At 46.2% G+C, this 15,845-nt stretch overlaps 1 protein-coding gene across 1 annotated transcript in view; it reads left to right on the plus strand.

The window, feature by feature from the left end:
- Positions 1 to 1,151: 1,151 nt before the first annotated feature.
- Ripor2 (RHO family interacting cell polarization regulator 2) overlaps positions 1,152 to 15,845 on the plus strand; it is a 79,933-nt gene continuing 65,239 nt past the window's right edge. Inside the window, exon 1 of the mRNA XM_055614514.1 lies at positions 1,152 to 1,269. Coding sequence (XP_055470489.1) covers positions 1,221 to 1,269 — 49 coding nt within the window. The 5' untranslated portion in view covers positions 1,152 to 1,220. The remainder of the gene's footprint in view (positions 1,270 to 15,845) is intronic.

Raw genomic sequence — 15,845 nt, forward strand, 5'->3', positions numbered from 1 at the left:
CAGTTTGGAGTGTGATGCATTTGTGGAACAGTTTGCTTTTACGTATTATAAATACACAATTGTATGAATGAGACGGTTTCACAGATGAGGAAACTGAGGCCTGGTGAAGATTGCCTCCTTAAGGATGGAGGCAGAGGCCTTCAGACCTCTGGACCCTTAAGGACCCCTTAAGACCTCTGGGTCCTTGTAGACTCCCAGTCTCATACATTTCACTCATACACAGAAGCTTTTTGTTGTTTTGTTTTGTTTTAATTGGAGTCAGGGTCTCCTATAATAGCCTGGCAACCAATGCTGGCCTGGGGCTTACTACATAGAGCCCAGGCTGGCATCGAACTTGCAGCAGTCTTCCTGTCTCAGCCTCTTGGGGGCCACCACCCCCAGCTTTTCAAAAGGTCCTTTTAATGGAATGTTTGTGTCTGTCAGACCCACCTACAGTTTGAAAGCTTTATGTATAATTCAAATTCACACAAAGGGGTGGGAGTGTTAAGACAAACAAAAACCTTGTTTCTCCCTATCATTGTGAGACCACTGTCTGAAACAAGCCCTTGAGTGCTTGTTCCCAGAGGCCCTCTCTGCCCGGGTTTTCCAGCATTAACTCCCGCCTTGAGCCCTGAACTTCACTCCCCCACTTCATCATTTGCAATGCATTGCCCTTTTTAAGCTCCCCAAGGGGCTGGCTGCACAGGCACTCTTGTCTCAGCTGAGATCTCCTCTAATGCTCCGTGTCCACCGGTCTCACTCAACTCCCCCGCGGCGGAGTCCTCCGAAGCTGTGTCACAGGCTAGCGCTCCCGGAGCCTGGCGTGCAGGCAGCCGATCAGCTGGAGGCAAACACCCAAGCGCAGCCCGAAGGAGTCGGGGCCGAGGGGACCATCAGGCAGCTGTCTCCACCCGCCCTCCTCCTCCTCCTCCTCCCCTTCTTTCCCTCCCCGCGCGGGTGACGCGCCAGCCCCCGCGTTCGCTCGCTCGCTCGCTCGCTCTCGCGCGCCTCCCCGCCGCCCTCTCCGCCGCCGCGTTCGCTCCGCGCTCCGCCACCCGCGCGTCCCCTGGACCCCGCAACTTCACCCGGCGCCGCGGCCGCTGGAGCGACTCCCGAGCGCTTGGGGCCACGACTGTCACCCGCTGCCCTTTCCCTGCGGGCTGGGAGGAGCGAGCGCCGGCTGTGTGCGGAGCCGGAGGCGCGGGGCAGCGAGGGGCGGCGCGTGGGTGCCGAGGTGGTACATGCCACCCGGTACTAAGCGTCTCCGGGCACCAGGAGCGTTCTCGGCAGGTAGGTGCCTGCGCCTCTTAGAGATGTCCTCCACGCCTGATTTGGTTTTCCCTGGGGATGAGGTGGGGGCACGGGAGGGGTGTCCCGAGCTTGAATGACAACCCCTGGGCGTCTGGGCTTCCTCGGTCCTGGCGAATCGGGGGTGGGGAGTCCGATGCCGGCTGGGAGGAGATGGGAAGTTGCTAAGTGAGAGGGGCAGGCAGATCCGAAAGGTGTCCCGGACCGCGGAGGGACCGGTTGAGAAGGTCACAGAAGCCTCTGGCGCCTACCTAGGGTTGGGCTTGTCGGGGACCGAGGATCACCTGAGAGGTGGGAGAAGCGGCGCGTGAGCGTCCGCGGGTGAACCCCCGGCTCTCTCGGAAGACTTCCGGGCACCCAGCCGCGATGGGTGATCCAACTCAGAGGAAGGATCACAATTTCCCAGGGCTTCGCGTGCCTCCAGACTGAGCGATTGAGCTTGGCTGGGACCCAGCGGCTCCGAATTGGCCACGTGAAGCCGGCCGGTGAGAAGGGGAAGAGGGCAAGTCAGAGGGAATGTGTTGCTCTTGCGGCCCACCTGTTTGGAAGGACTTGGGTACAGGGTCACCCCTGGGGAACACTCCAGCCCCAGCAGGTGTCTGCGGTATTGAAGGTCGGTTTCTGTAGTTCTCCTGCCTCGGGCTATTTATTACCTCATAGCTCCCTCCCACAGATTCGCCGGTAGCGGTACAGACCCCTCGCTGTAGAAAGGAACAGGCGTTGAAATTCCCTAAGCCGTTCATTCAGGTGTGGAAAAGACAGGACTGTAGACAGTGACAGCTGCTGCGGGAGAAAACATGACAAAACCCCAGAGAAGCTGGCGGGGGATTTTGTGGAGTGGGGGTAGGGCAGAGTGGGATTCACAGCCTGTGGGCTCTGGATATGTTGAATGAATGACTGTGAAGAAATGTCAGCACTTCAGCCAGGGAAACAGTGTGGCTGTCTTAAAAAAAAAAAAAAAAACAAAACAAAACAAAACAAAACAGCAGGCTGCTTTTCTGCCAGGCTCTTCCCTTACAAATATGAGCCCCCGCCCATTGTTTCCTGGCTCACTCATCTCTTCCTTTTTTTGTTTTGTTTTTGATGTTGGTGGGTTGGTTGGTTGGTTTTGTTTGGGGAGAGTTTTTTGGGTCAGGTTTGCCTGCCTCCTCCTTCCCACCCTCAGTATTCCTACTAGCCTACTTTAGGCAGCCCCAGGAGTCCCATTCATAAGGGCCTTCTATCTGCTGTACAGCAGGAGCGGTCAGGGCACAGCTCCTGCAGAGAACCAGAACCCTCAATCTAGTCTCCAGCAATTAATTGTAAAGCAGCCAGTAGCCACTCTCCTCGGTGGGGATAAATTGCAGGGGGGGGGGGGGGGGTATCTGCCTGTGGTGACAGCGGCTTATCTGCTGCTCAGTCCGACCTCCAACCAACATCAGACCTCCAGCCTTCTCAGGTCCCATCCATGGACATACAGCCACAGGGTGGCTTTGAAGTACATTTGCCATCCGAAAGCTGATTGCACCCAACCATCTGAAAAAGAACACTGGAGAAATATGTTTAGTCAAAACAAATCACATGAGTTGCCTTTCCAAAAGCCCCCTGATGGGTGTTGTTGCTCTCTTCCTCTGACACTCTGATAGGAGATGTTTTTGCTATGAATGTTTTGTCCTCAGTATAAATATAAAGAGAGGGGGGAAACTGAAAGCATGGCCAGAGGCCTTGCCTGGAATCCCAGTTACCCAAACACAGGTTCCATAAATGGCTTCTTTCCTTTGCTCAATTACAAAGTAGAGTTATTTCCAGCAGAGAAGGGACTTGTTCCCTTTCAGGGGATGAAATGTCCCAAGTGGGCTAGGCGGAGGTTTTCATGTCTATTGTTTGGATCTTAGGAACTACACCCATATAAGCATCCAGGCTTCAGCCTTTGGAATGGGGTCCTGGCAGGTGTGCTGACTGAATCTTCCTTCACTAATGTGAAGCTCCCCCTGCCAGGAGAGACCCAGGGCTGTGCGACAGCATCCGCCATGTACCTCCTTCTAAATGTAACCAGATGGCTGCTGTTGTTCTCCTCCCCCCTCTCCCTGCCCCTCCCTGTGTATTCGAAAATGTGTGTGTGTGTGTGTGTGTGTGTGTGTCTGTTCAGATGGTTTCTGCCAGTCTTCACCTTATAATTTAAGACAGTCTTACTGAACCTGTTGCTCACCAATTCAGCACAATTAACTGGCCCAGGAGTTCTAGGGGTTTCCCTGTCCCTGCTTTCTTGGTCCTAAGATCACAGGTAGGCACCACCATGCCCAGCTTTTCACAGGGGTCCTGGGATTCAAAGTCAGGTCCCCACGTTTGTGTGACAAGAACTTTACTGGATGAGCCATCTCCCCAGCCCCTCTCTGTTACATAGTGAGCTCACCTTATTACCCCACTTCTGTTAAGAGACCCAGAGAAGGGCAGCTGTAGAGAGTGGACAATATAGCTTTCAGATTTCATGTTTTATGATCAGAGCTTTCTTACAGTGGTCCTTTGGGTTAAAGGGTTTGCAAACAAGTGCTTTATTTTAGCATCCATTCATTCAAAGGATTGGAAAAAAATTAAAATGCAGTCTTTTTTATTCTAAAAAGAAGCAACAAGTCTAAAGACTGTCTCTTGCTTTCTGTGAGAGGAAGTACGAGTGGAAGCGAAAGTCATTTTATCTGCACAATGGCTGATCCTCAGGCAATAGCAGACTCATTTTTTCATCTGGGCTTCCTGTGCCTAGCACTGAGCAGGGGCTTCATGTTTGCAAACAGATCTTTTACCAGGGTTATTCTCATCTACCAAGAAAAGCTCCTCCCTAGTGGTGGTGGTGATGATGGGGCGGAGGGGGGCAGCTTGTGTTTGAGGCCATTCAACCAGAAAAGAATACCAACTGAAATCAGACAATGGGTCAAGGGAGTTGGGGTGGGGTGGGGGAGGAGGCACAGATAGGCAAGTAATTGGTTCCGAAAAGACAAACCTCAGTATGGAATGGTATCTTGGAGAGGTTGTTGTGCAGACAACTCACAATGCCACTATTGGGAAGATGTGTTCACTAAAGGGAAAGGATTATGAAGCTGTAGCTCTGTACCCCAGCGGAGCCGTGCTGTGGGCCTCATTCCTCTCAGCTGTCAGACTGTATTCAGTTTCTCTGGGCAGCATACTGCCTCTGAAAACTTCGATGTACACGACTTCGAGGGGGCTCTATGGAACAGCCCATCCCATATCTTGAGCAAGCTAATTCAGAAACACCCTCCTATGCGCACACACACACACACACACACACACACACACACACACACACACAGGCTTCCTCTCTGGGCTATTGGTCTAGGTCTTTGTTTGGTTGATTTGGTCACAGTAGGCTTATCCCATTTGAGTTGGAAACATTCCCTGGAAATAATAGGTGTTTTTCAGAGTGTGGCAGCTATCTAGTAAGGATTCATTTACTCATTGAGGGTTTTCCCTCCTTCTAAGGATTTGTTTACCCTCGAGGATTTTCCCTCAAGGAACCCAGACTACTGTCAAGAGAGGAAATCTATCCAGTTTATTTTATTGTTCTTTGTTTACATGACAACGATGGGCAAGGGAGGAAGCGTTGAATGCTTTTACATTCATTAACACTAATGAAAAAGGAAATTGGAATTTTTTTCCGTGAAAGAAAATGAGATGCAGTATTTTCTATGTTGTCTTCCATAGGACTAAACTGAGCTCCCAGCCAGAGGATGAAGCAAGCTTTAAACAAAGAGAATGGGTTTTCAGATGTTTTTCAAGCACTGTGCAAATTTTACACTATTCTAAAATACATATAAAAATTGATTACCAATCAGTTTTAATTCTGAAGTAGATTTCTTGAGTCCACTATTAGATAATGTAGGGCAATACTATTTTTCCTTTTTCTCCTGCTTATGCATGTTTTCCTTGAGCAAGTACTTGGGATCTCACCAGAGTGAGACTTCTCCTTCAATGTAAAAGCATAAAATATCAATTATACCTTCCAGGAAGTGCAGTCCGGCAGAGAAGAAGGAAGAAACCATAGGGTGACTACATGGCTTGGTTAGCCCCATGTATTAACTGGTTCTTTGTCATAATAACAACATACCTGAAACAGGGTGCTTGTGTAGCTCACAATTTGGAAGGCTAAAAGGCCAGATGGTATTACAGGGGTCTGGTGAGAGCACCTCTTGATGGCAAAACCTCATATGAAGGTAGTTATTAGAGGAGCGAATAGTAAGCAAATGAAGACATCTTGAACCACAGGCAGGGAGAGCCTAGAATCCCACACTCCCTTCAGAGAACGTGCTTTCAGTTAGCATAGGGACCTTCCACGAGGTTCCAACCTCCAAAAGTGTCACCCCTTTCAAATAGTGCCAGTCTGGGACCCTTGGAGGACATGGGAACCACGCTCAAATCATAGCCCTGCATTTGTTGATACTGTTGTAAGACGGCTATTGATATCAAATACACTTCTTCACTCAAAAGCATTTGAGGTTTGGACAGTATGAGGGTGGTCACCCTAGGCAGGTCAGAGAAAGCTGTGCCTCTTAGGAAAGATGAATGGAAGGAAAAAGAGAGACTACCAGCTAAAAAGACCAGTGGGCTCCCTGGGGGCTCAGATGGGCTGTTCGGTTTATTCCTGTGCCCCTGTGGTTTGTGCCTAGCCAATAGAAGGCATCAGCTACGAATTAACAACTTGCAAGCTGGAATTTAAGAGCAGGAACCTAACAGAAGTTAGTGAAGGGCAGTGCGATGAGAAGGCCGGCCCAGCAGGGAAGGTCACCTGGGAACAGTTGTGAAAAAGCGATTATAAACGACAGTGATATCATAGCAAGGTTGAGCCACGGACACACTACAAAACACCTTACCTGTAGAAACAAACAATGCCTTTTAACAATTCCTTGTGTTTTTGCTTTGCTTTGGGCTTGATGCTACTGGCTTTCCTTTGCAGCCCTGGGAGTGTGCTCCTCCTTAACAAGCTGGTTGTTCTGAAGGGAGACCAAGGAACAATGACTACATTCTCTTCAGCTTGTCTGAGTAGAGCTTCACCCTTCAGGAGTGCTTTGGAAAAGACGAAAGAGCACAAGGGGACAGGGCAACATGGATCGATACACAGCCCGGGACTGTGTATTCCTGGAGCTAGACCAACTCCCAAGAGGTTAATCCTCACGTGGCACTTGGTTTCTTTGTTCTTTGTAACACATGAAGTTCGAGAATGACCTTGACGTGAACAGTTTCCCTTCCAATTAATGTGTTCCCACACTGGGTACCCTGCTGACAGACAAGCTCAAGGCTGATCCTTAAATGGCATAACTACATCATTCTATTAGTTCGTGAGGCTACTGGTAGCGTTAGCCATGTGGATATGATTCATGTTCTTCATTAGCTGTAGTCTAACTTAGAATTGTCTTAGTGATGCCTCACCCTTAGGAACAAATGGAGCGTAGAAAAGGGGGAGGTAGATCTCAGATGACAGACAAACATGAGGGGGACCCAACATTTACCAGGGTTCAGTTGTAGCATGTGCTACCCGGAAGAAGGCTAGGCACACACACAGGTTACACGCTGCAAACCACATGTGTAGCAGAGCTATAAATATCCCTACTGTCTGATTCAGTATCAAGAAGCCACCTGGTGATCTGATACGCCATTGGCATGGCTAGGAAACAGCTGCCAGGAGGGAAAACCAGACAGTATGGTGGCTGATCCAGAATAGTATGCAAAATAATGATTCTGCCTCTCTTTAAAGATGCCCATGTCAAGTCTCTGGAACCCACAAAGCCAATGCCCTATGTGACAAAAGAGGCTTTGCCCATATGATTAGGTCAAGGACTTAGTGTTAGCCTGGATTTTCACCTGGGTGCAGTCTAACTAATTCAGTCCTTAAAAGCAAAGAAAACAAATGGCTTTCTGAAAGAATGGTCGGAGCCACACAAAGTTATTGCTTTTGAAGTTAAGGGAAGGAGGACTGGGAGAAGGAATGCAGGAAGACCCTTGAAGCTAGAAGAGACAAGGAAACAGATTTTCCTACATGGGCTCCAGAAAGAAACATAGGCTTGCCAGTGTCTTGATTTGCATCTAGTAAGACCCATTTCAGACCTCGGTCCTCAAGAGCTATAAGCTCATATATGCGTGGCTATATGGTCATTCATTAAAACAGCCACAGAAAAGCAACATTTTCACCTTCCCACTCACATCTACCTTCAGAGCTCATAAGAGTCTGGTGGAGACTCCTCTGCAGAGGTTCTGGGAAATGGTATTTCCAGGTTCCAAATGTCAATACAGGAAGTCACCCCAAAGGAGGCTGGGGCAGTAGCCGATGTGACAGTGACCCAACCAAGTACAACCCCTGCAGCTGCCACAGGAAGTCATGAGGCTGTTGAGAGCTACTGTGGATATGCTCAGCACTCTAACTATGTTGCCTTCAGTGACGGATGGTAGCATTTGATAGAACAGAAGTGAATGCTTGAGATTTTTAGGAAGTTTAACAAATGGTGCTAAGTCATGAAGGTACAAAGGAAAGAAAGAGGCTTCAGATAGCTACCCGCTTCACCGTGGTAGAAGTTAATTGTCCAGAGAGCAAGCCCACTGCACAAAAACACCATTATTGGGGCCAAGAACTGACTTACTGCAGCTGTACCCTGAGGTACATAACGGAGATAGCCTCAGCATTATCTCCTTCCCCATACCATCTTCCTACAAGGGAGAATTCTGCTACTCATTCACTGGAGAGATAAGGGTCTATTTCTGTCCCTTCAAAACTGCAACATTCATGATCAAGAGAGAATATGACCTTTATGGTGTTGGTTGTTTTACTGTCGTTGTTATTGTTTTCATTATCATTGTCTGATGCCTCACTGAGCATTCCAGGGTAGCCTACAACTTGATAAAGGTCTTGAACTTACAGTCATCCTGCCAGCCACCGGCCAGCTGAAGTAATAGGAATATACTGTTATTCCTGGTTTAGAACAGATCTTCTAAGTGTAGATCATAAAATGTAATTTTGCTGGTTTGTTTTTTTTTTTGACAAAGTATCTTATTATACAGCCCAGGCTGGCCTAGAGTTCACTCTGTAGTCTGGTGGCCTCAAACTTGTGGCAGTCGCCCTATGACAGCCTCCTGAGTGCTGGGATTACAAATACCACCGCACCTCTTCCTAAGAGGTAATTCAACTTCCATCTGTCAGCTGAAACAACAGCTCCTGAAGCTGGGAGCCAGCGTGCAAAGTGTCTCAGCTGTGGGGAAGCCCAAGCTAGCTGACCACATAGACAGACCTGAGACTTTGAGAAGAGAGAGCGGGTCCCAGTCAGCCATTGGCAACACTGGTCCTTGCCATTCCGTCACCTACTGCCATCTGACTGATAGGAGGCCGGGGTCCAACGCTGTCTGAAGTTCATGACTCACTGTGGTTGTTGCAGGCCACTGCATGTGTGGGATGATTTGTCACCTAACAATAAATAACCCTGGTTCTAACAAATGCAGAATGAGGCCTTTCAGCTGTTCCCAGAGTGAGGTAGATAAGAGGACAGTGGTCTGTGGTAGAAACCAGTCCAGATTTGGCTCCCATCTCTTTCTCCAGTTCTGCATGGACTAAGAAACCCATCCCCATCCCTCCCACCCACCCCATATCCTTGAGACAAGATTTTACCCTGGAATCCCCACTGGTCTCAAATGCACAGCAACCATCCAGCCTCAGCCTCCAAAGTTTGATAGGACAAGTAGGAGCCAGGATGCCAGGCTTCATTCTTGGGTTTTCCGTCAGAAGCTGGTGGATGTGTTTCGCCATTGGTTTGTTGGGGAGGAGGCAGTTAGGAAGGGGGAAAGGTTGGCCTGGAGGAGGAGTTTCCAACCAGCCAGGCCAACATTGAACCAGCAGATTCCAGAGAACTTCCTGAAGCCCAGACTAATAATATTAGTCTAAGTGAAGAGACTTTTGCTTTATTCAGTTTTTTACAATTTACAATTCTTACCTCCACTGTCCTATTTACCTTATTTTGTGTGGCACACGTGTGTGTGTGTATGTGTGTGTGTGTGTGTGTGTGTGTGTGTGTGTGTGTGTTCATGCAAACATATAAGTGGAAGTATGTGTAAAGGTCAGAGGTCACTGTTAGCTATCTCCCTCATCACTTCTCCAGCTTGTGTTTTAAGACAGGGTCTTACCCTGGCCTGCAAGCTCAGGGATTTTCCAGTCTCTGCCTCCTTGCTGCTGGGATTCCAAGCACAGAACGCCAGACATATGAGTGCTGGGAATCCGAACCCAGGTCCTCATTCTTGAGCAGCAAGCACTTTACCAACTGAACCATCTCCCCGGTCCCTTCCACCACTCATCTAAACATAGAACCATCCACTGTTGTAATATCAATGCTTCTGATTTCACAAATCAAAAAGCGTAAACCACACGTGGCAGCCCACACGCACAGCCCCTGTACTTGGCAGGTGAGAGCAGTGGGATAGTGGGATGGAGGGTGCCATTTCATCCTCAGCTACAGAGGAGATGGGGGCGCCAGCCTGGGATATAGAGGCCTCAAAAGAAAAAGGAAAGGTGAACCGGTTTGCCCAAGATCTGAAAGTCCACGTGTAGAAAAGGATGGGTGAGCACTGACTCCAACTGCTGCCCTGCCTCCCTCCCCCTCTCTCCACTTAGGCCTGCCCACCTCACTAGCCTGGGCAGGGAAAGCCTGCCTAAAGCTGGAAGGAGGCTGATTTGTTCTTCCTGCTTTTCCTCCTCAATAACTATAGCCAAACTTCAGGGTGGGTCTGAGGTGACTATTTTCTATCTGATGCTCTCAGAGCACTTTTTTTTTCCCTATGATTAGGAAAGAGGGCTCAGGAATCGCTCTGTTTCAGGCTCTCATGAGGTCTGTCCCTTTAATCATGTCATCTTGCCTTTGCCCTAAAATAGCACAGCAACAACACGTGGTGCTCTTTGCGTTTGAGGGTCACTTTCTTTTCTTGTTATCTTCGGTGAGTTTTTCTCCACAGTGAGATGTTTTCCAGATGTTTTCTTATTTATTTTGCTTTCTGTTGTAAAAATGCCTTTTCCCTGCTGATGGAAGAAAATAGCCACAGAGGAAGCTAACGGGCTCTGTCAAGATGTTTCCCTAAGTGTGAATATAGTCTCCAGGCTGCAGGCACTAAGTGAAAGACAGAGAGAGGGCCATGGCAGCTCCTCCTTCAGGATACCAGTCACACTCTTTTATAATCTCACTGGGGAGACTAACCACTGGCTAAACCACTCGTGTAAGTTTTTATTTCTAAAAATGTGTTTTGTATTAAATTATGTGTATGTGTGTGTCGGAGAGGGTAGGTACGTTGATGCGAGTGCAGGTGCCATTGGAGAGGTGGAAGTTAGAAGCCGAAGTTACAATCCCCCATCGTGGTCCTGAGAACCTCTAATCCTCCCCCTAATTGCGGTGTCATCTCTCTAGCAGCCACATAAGTTTCTATATATGTTTTTTTTTTAAAGCCACTCATGAAGCAGAGGCATTAGGATCTCTGCAGATCTGATGGTCAACTTGGATTACATAGCAAAACTTTATCTTAAAATACGCTCCACACACACAAAAAAAAAAAGAGGTGGGGGAGAGGAGGAGGAATGGAGGAGGGAGTAAAAAAGCAAAAAAAAAAAAAACAAAATCTTGAGTGACAGCTTTGTGAATACATATTTCATGTTGAATATTGACATAAATCCTCTTCCATGTTGAAACAGCCAATCTAAATAAAAACCTAATCTATAATACCAACAATAATAGCTATCATTCAATAGCATTTCTGATGCTCCAGACATGTGTATTAACTCATCAAGTCTTCGTGATAACCTGCAGGAATTGCTCTCGCCATCTGATAGATGATACAATTATGGCTTTGCAAAAACCATTAGAATGCAGGCAGCCTGTCTTTAAACCTAGGCCAGGTGGGATCCAAGTCCAGGCAATGGCAATGAATATAAATACACCGAGCTTCGGTTCTCACAGCAACTAGCAGCCAGCAGCATGCTGGGAAAGCCAGAGTGCTCCCACATAACTCAGCTGGGTTGTGGCTGCCAGGTCTTTTGGCTTGGCAACTAAATCTCACACTGTCCATGTGGGCTGAGGATCTCTGTTGATAGTGAGGCCATTAATGTAGCTCTTCTGGAGTCTATTGCAACCACGGAGAAGCTTTTCCACATTAGCTAGGGAAAAGGGTCCTTGTTCCAGCCAAGTGCCTACAAAGGTACCCCATTGGGGCGAAAAGGGCACTTTCCCTACTGCGCCACTGGCAATGCATCCTGAGAAACAGTGCCACGTTGGTAGTGCCTGATGCAAATGAGCCTCAGAGATCTGAACCAGCGCAGAGCAGAAGAGGGGAATGGAGGAAAAACAGAATAAAAGGAGCCATTCCTTTCCTTTGAAGAGGAGGTTTATTATCAGCTCCATGTCCACATGTAATATATCCATTGATTAATTTTGTCTTAATTTCTGAATGCAGGAAAACAAGACCGTTGCTAATTTATGTGGCTTTAATTTATGCATCAGAGAATTATACAGGATAATTACCTGCAGCAGAAGAAAAATGAATACTGTCAAATCTGGTTAATACACGCTCAATTTACCCTTCTGTGTCTTTATCCGAAAAGATTTAAAGTGGTAACCAACCTAAATGATATGCAAAATGGCATTGGTTTGCAAGCAGAAGTATTTTCTGGTATATATCCTTTGATTTGCATCACAAATAGAGTTCTCAGATTGAGACTGGCTAGATTTGAATATTATTTCTAGAACAATAGCTATGATTCACCAATTTAATATGTATTTGATCCTTTCCAGAAGTTCCCATTTTTCAAATCAGCACAAGAGTTGTCTTTATGGGCTCCATGTCAGCCCGAGCATAATTTCTCTTCTGAGGATAACTTAGTGGGATTGATGATGATTTCCCTTATCAAAATTCATAGGGTATTTCCAGTTACAATTACTAACTTCTTCCCACATTGTCCCTGAACCTTCACGAAGCAGTGGCTTCCAAAATCTAAAACTCAAACAAGCAGCTGGAACAAATTACGGATCCATGAAAGAACACAGATGGAAATTTCCTGATGACTTGAGTCAGGCTGGGGAAGCCTGTGTGAACTCCCTCATTGTACTGAGAGGAGACTAAGGCTTGGATAGAGTTGCCTTTAAAACTGGGGTTACACAGCTGTCACTGCAATACTCAGCAGACGAAGGGGGACCACTGTGAATTTGAGGCCAGCCTTGGCTTTATTGCAAGTTCCTGGCCAGCTCAAGCTACATAGTGACATCCTGTCTCAATAAACAAAATCAAATTAAAAAGCCTACAGGCTGCAGAAGTAGCTGGTATAGAGCACTGGCCTGGCACTGGTTTGATCTCCAGCGTAAGGGTCTTGCTCTGATTCAGTGGCAGGTGCTGCTCTGAGCGTCCTTACAGCCAGGCAAAAAGGGCAGCATAGCCAAGTTATTACTTATGTTGTTGTGATCAGAAAGGTATGTATAGGTGTGTGTATATGTATCCACATATGCTGTGTATGTGCCATATGTATGTATATATATATACATATATACACATTATATACATATATGTATATTATATAATGTATATGATATATGATATTATATATAATATACATAAACAGTTATTTGGAGGACAAACAGACAAACTTTTCTAGGGATGAATTGTGAAAGAGGTACTTTAATGAAGGCAGTTAATGGAGCTAAAGCATCTCAACAAGATTCAAAAACAACAGCCCTGCTTGCTTGTTTTCTTATCTCTCCCTGCAGCTCTCCCAGGATCTAAAAATGGCAGGGGAAAAAATATTATAAAAGGAAAAAGAAATGTCTATATTTGGCTATCAATTGCCCTTTTCTGGGAAAAGTGATATGATTTAATCTAAGCCAAAATTACACACCATAATCAGATGTTGTTTTCAGCAAATATTAGCAAGAGGTGTTAAAAGACGGTTGGCCCTAGCCCCACAGTCCCTCACAGGGAGCCCAGCCTGGACTGCGTGGCCACAGCTGCTCAGTGGTCTCATGACTATGGCAGAATTTGCAACTTGATACTTTAAAGTTCTGAGAAGAGCAAATCGGTTAGTAAAACACAGAGAAGTGTCAAAGCACACAGTTTTCATAGTTAGGCCAGGTCCTTCGGCGGCGAGGCTGAGGACAACAGACATTGGTTTATCTGAGCATCTATTTGGTGCCTCGCTTTCCACTTGGCAGGCTTGATGTCTTTTAATCCTCAGAAATTAGGATGCAAATGTTACGATCAACGTTTTACAGAAGAGGAAGCCAAGTAGAGGGCACTCTTCCAAAGAGAGGACTCACAGTAATGGTGTGGACTGCAAACTGACAGCCCACGTACTATGCCTGTGTGTGGGTTCTTAACCTTCGAGATCCAGCCACTTCCTTGTTTCCACTCCCTACCTCTCTCTTACCCGTTGGGATCAGCTCTAAGTCTCTATAACTTAAGGCCTCTTTATTAGTGAGAGCTGTGGTTAGTTAGGAGAGAGGTGCATGGAGATGGGTAAAGTCGAGCTGCTTTTGCATGCGCTGAGATGAATGCTTCTGCTTCAACGCTTTGTGTGGACTCTGCAAGTGCTAAGGAAGGCAGCGTTGATGCATGCTGATACTTGCTTTTTCCTGCTGTGAATATTAATTGTGTCACACAGTAATCTCCTCCCTGCCAGCCCCCCTCTCCAGTGCTACTCTAGAGGGTGGCAGAAGGCTTGGAGGAAGGGGGTTGCAGTGACTGGTGTGTCCAGCCACCTGTCCAAGGGGTGGCCTCTTCTCTCTTGGCCCCAAATACCCAACTCTGAACAGTTGGAGGGCATCTGCTCGTGGAGCTGTAACACCCGCACTGCTGACTGGAAAACAATAGGCCCAGCCTGGCCAAATGATGTATTTTTGGTACAGAAAAAAAAAAAAAGTCCTATCCCTCGTAGGGATCAGAATACATTCTTATGTGAATGTGTGTCATTTTTTTTTTTTTTTAAAGAACTTGCCTGGTTCACATTCTGAATTCCCATTTGATGGTCTTCAATGCCTACGCTCAACACCCTCATTCCCTTCAGTTTTAAAACCTGGGATGAGGTTTCAGAAGCAACCAACATGAACATGTCTTGCAAAAAAGAAAATTTTCATGCCAGCTGACTGCCTGAGAGTATTCACTGGAGACCTAACAAATGGTACCATAGAACAGGGAATCTGAAAGCTTTCCCATTCACAATCCCTCTTTGCCAGAGAAGATTTATGCACTCCCCGACATGTGGATATACAAAATAAGAAGAGGGATCAGACGGTCGCTAATAACAAGTCATAAAGAAATTAATTTTAAAACAACTTCTTTAGAGGCTGGAGAAGCAACTCAGTGGTTAAGAGCACATATTACCCTTGCAGAGGACCCTAGTTCCATTCTCGACACTCACATCTGGCAGGTCACAACCGCCTGTAACTCCAGCTCCAGCAGATCTAACACCTCTGGCCTCTGTATATATATATACATATGTATATATATACATATATACATACGTATATATATATACATATGTATATATGTATATACATATATACATACATACATACATACATATATGTACACACCCACCTCACACACCCAGGAATATACATAATTAAAAATAATAAAAAATAAATCTTGAAAAATATCCCTTCATATGCATTTAATTTTGCCATTTCTTGATGAAAACAAACTTGCATACTAAGAAGATGGACATGCTTATTTATTCACATAAGGAATTAAACAATGGCAGAATATTTAAGTCTGCAATACAGCATCTTCAGCTATTCTGAGATGGTCAAGATTTTGATTTTATAGTCATTCGTGCTGAGAACACCACTTTCCATACTAATGAAGTACAGAAGGATGGAAGTGTCCAGGGCCATTTGAGTAACTGCTAGAAGTCCAATAAAGACTTGCAGATCCTTTACAACTATCTTGCAATGAAGTTGAAGTCAGGTGACCAGACACTGTTAAGGACTCAGAGGTCAAATGTGGCTCTGCTTACTGCAGCCTCTGTGCCTAAAGAAAACCTAAGCCATAGAAAGATTTTTTTTTTTTTTAAATCTTATGCCAAGCTCCAGTCCAGGTCACCTAAGGTGGACATTCTGGGAATGAGTCTCAGACTAAAACATTTTCTTAAAGAAATCTCCCCAAGAAATTCTAACTTCCAGCCTGTTTGAAGAATGTTCTTTCGGCTCTTGTGTTTGCTGGTGACACCAAGAGACAGAGCTGAGATTAGGGTTCTTATCTTAGTGCAGGTAAATCCAGTAATTCAGTTCCTAAGAAAGCTCATGACTTCCTGTATTTAACACAAGAGATAAGGCACAGGGCATAAAGTCTAGACAAGCGTAGTCTTCTCCAACTATAAGAGTAATGGGTTAGTACTGACCGATGATGCTTATAGGCTGACAGTTGAAGTTGGTGCAGAGTCTCCTGAAGAAGCAGGAAAAGAAAAACTAGACCTGATAGCACACACCTGTAATCCCAGCTCTCCGGAGGTGAGACAGGGAGAGTAGTAGTTCAAGGTCATCTTTGGCTATATAGGAAATTCAAAGCCA

This window comes from Psammomys obesus, unplaced genomic scaffold (assembly GCF_907164565.1).
Source record: "Psammomys obesus unplaced genomic scaffold, mPsaObe1.curated_primary_1811, whole genome shotgun sequence".
Taxonomy (NCBI): Eukaryota; Metazoa; Chordata; class Mammalia; order Rodentia; family Muridae; genus Psammomys; species Psammomys obesus.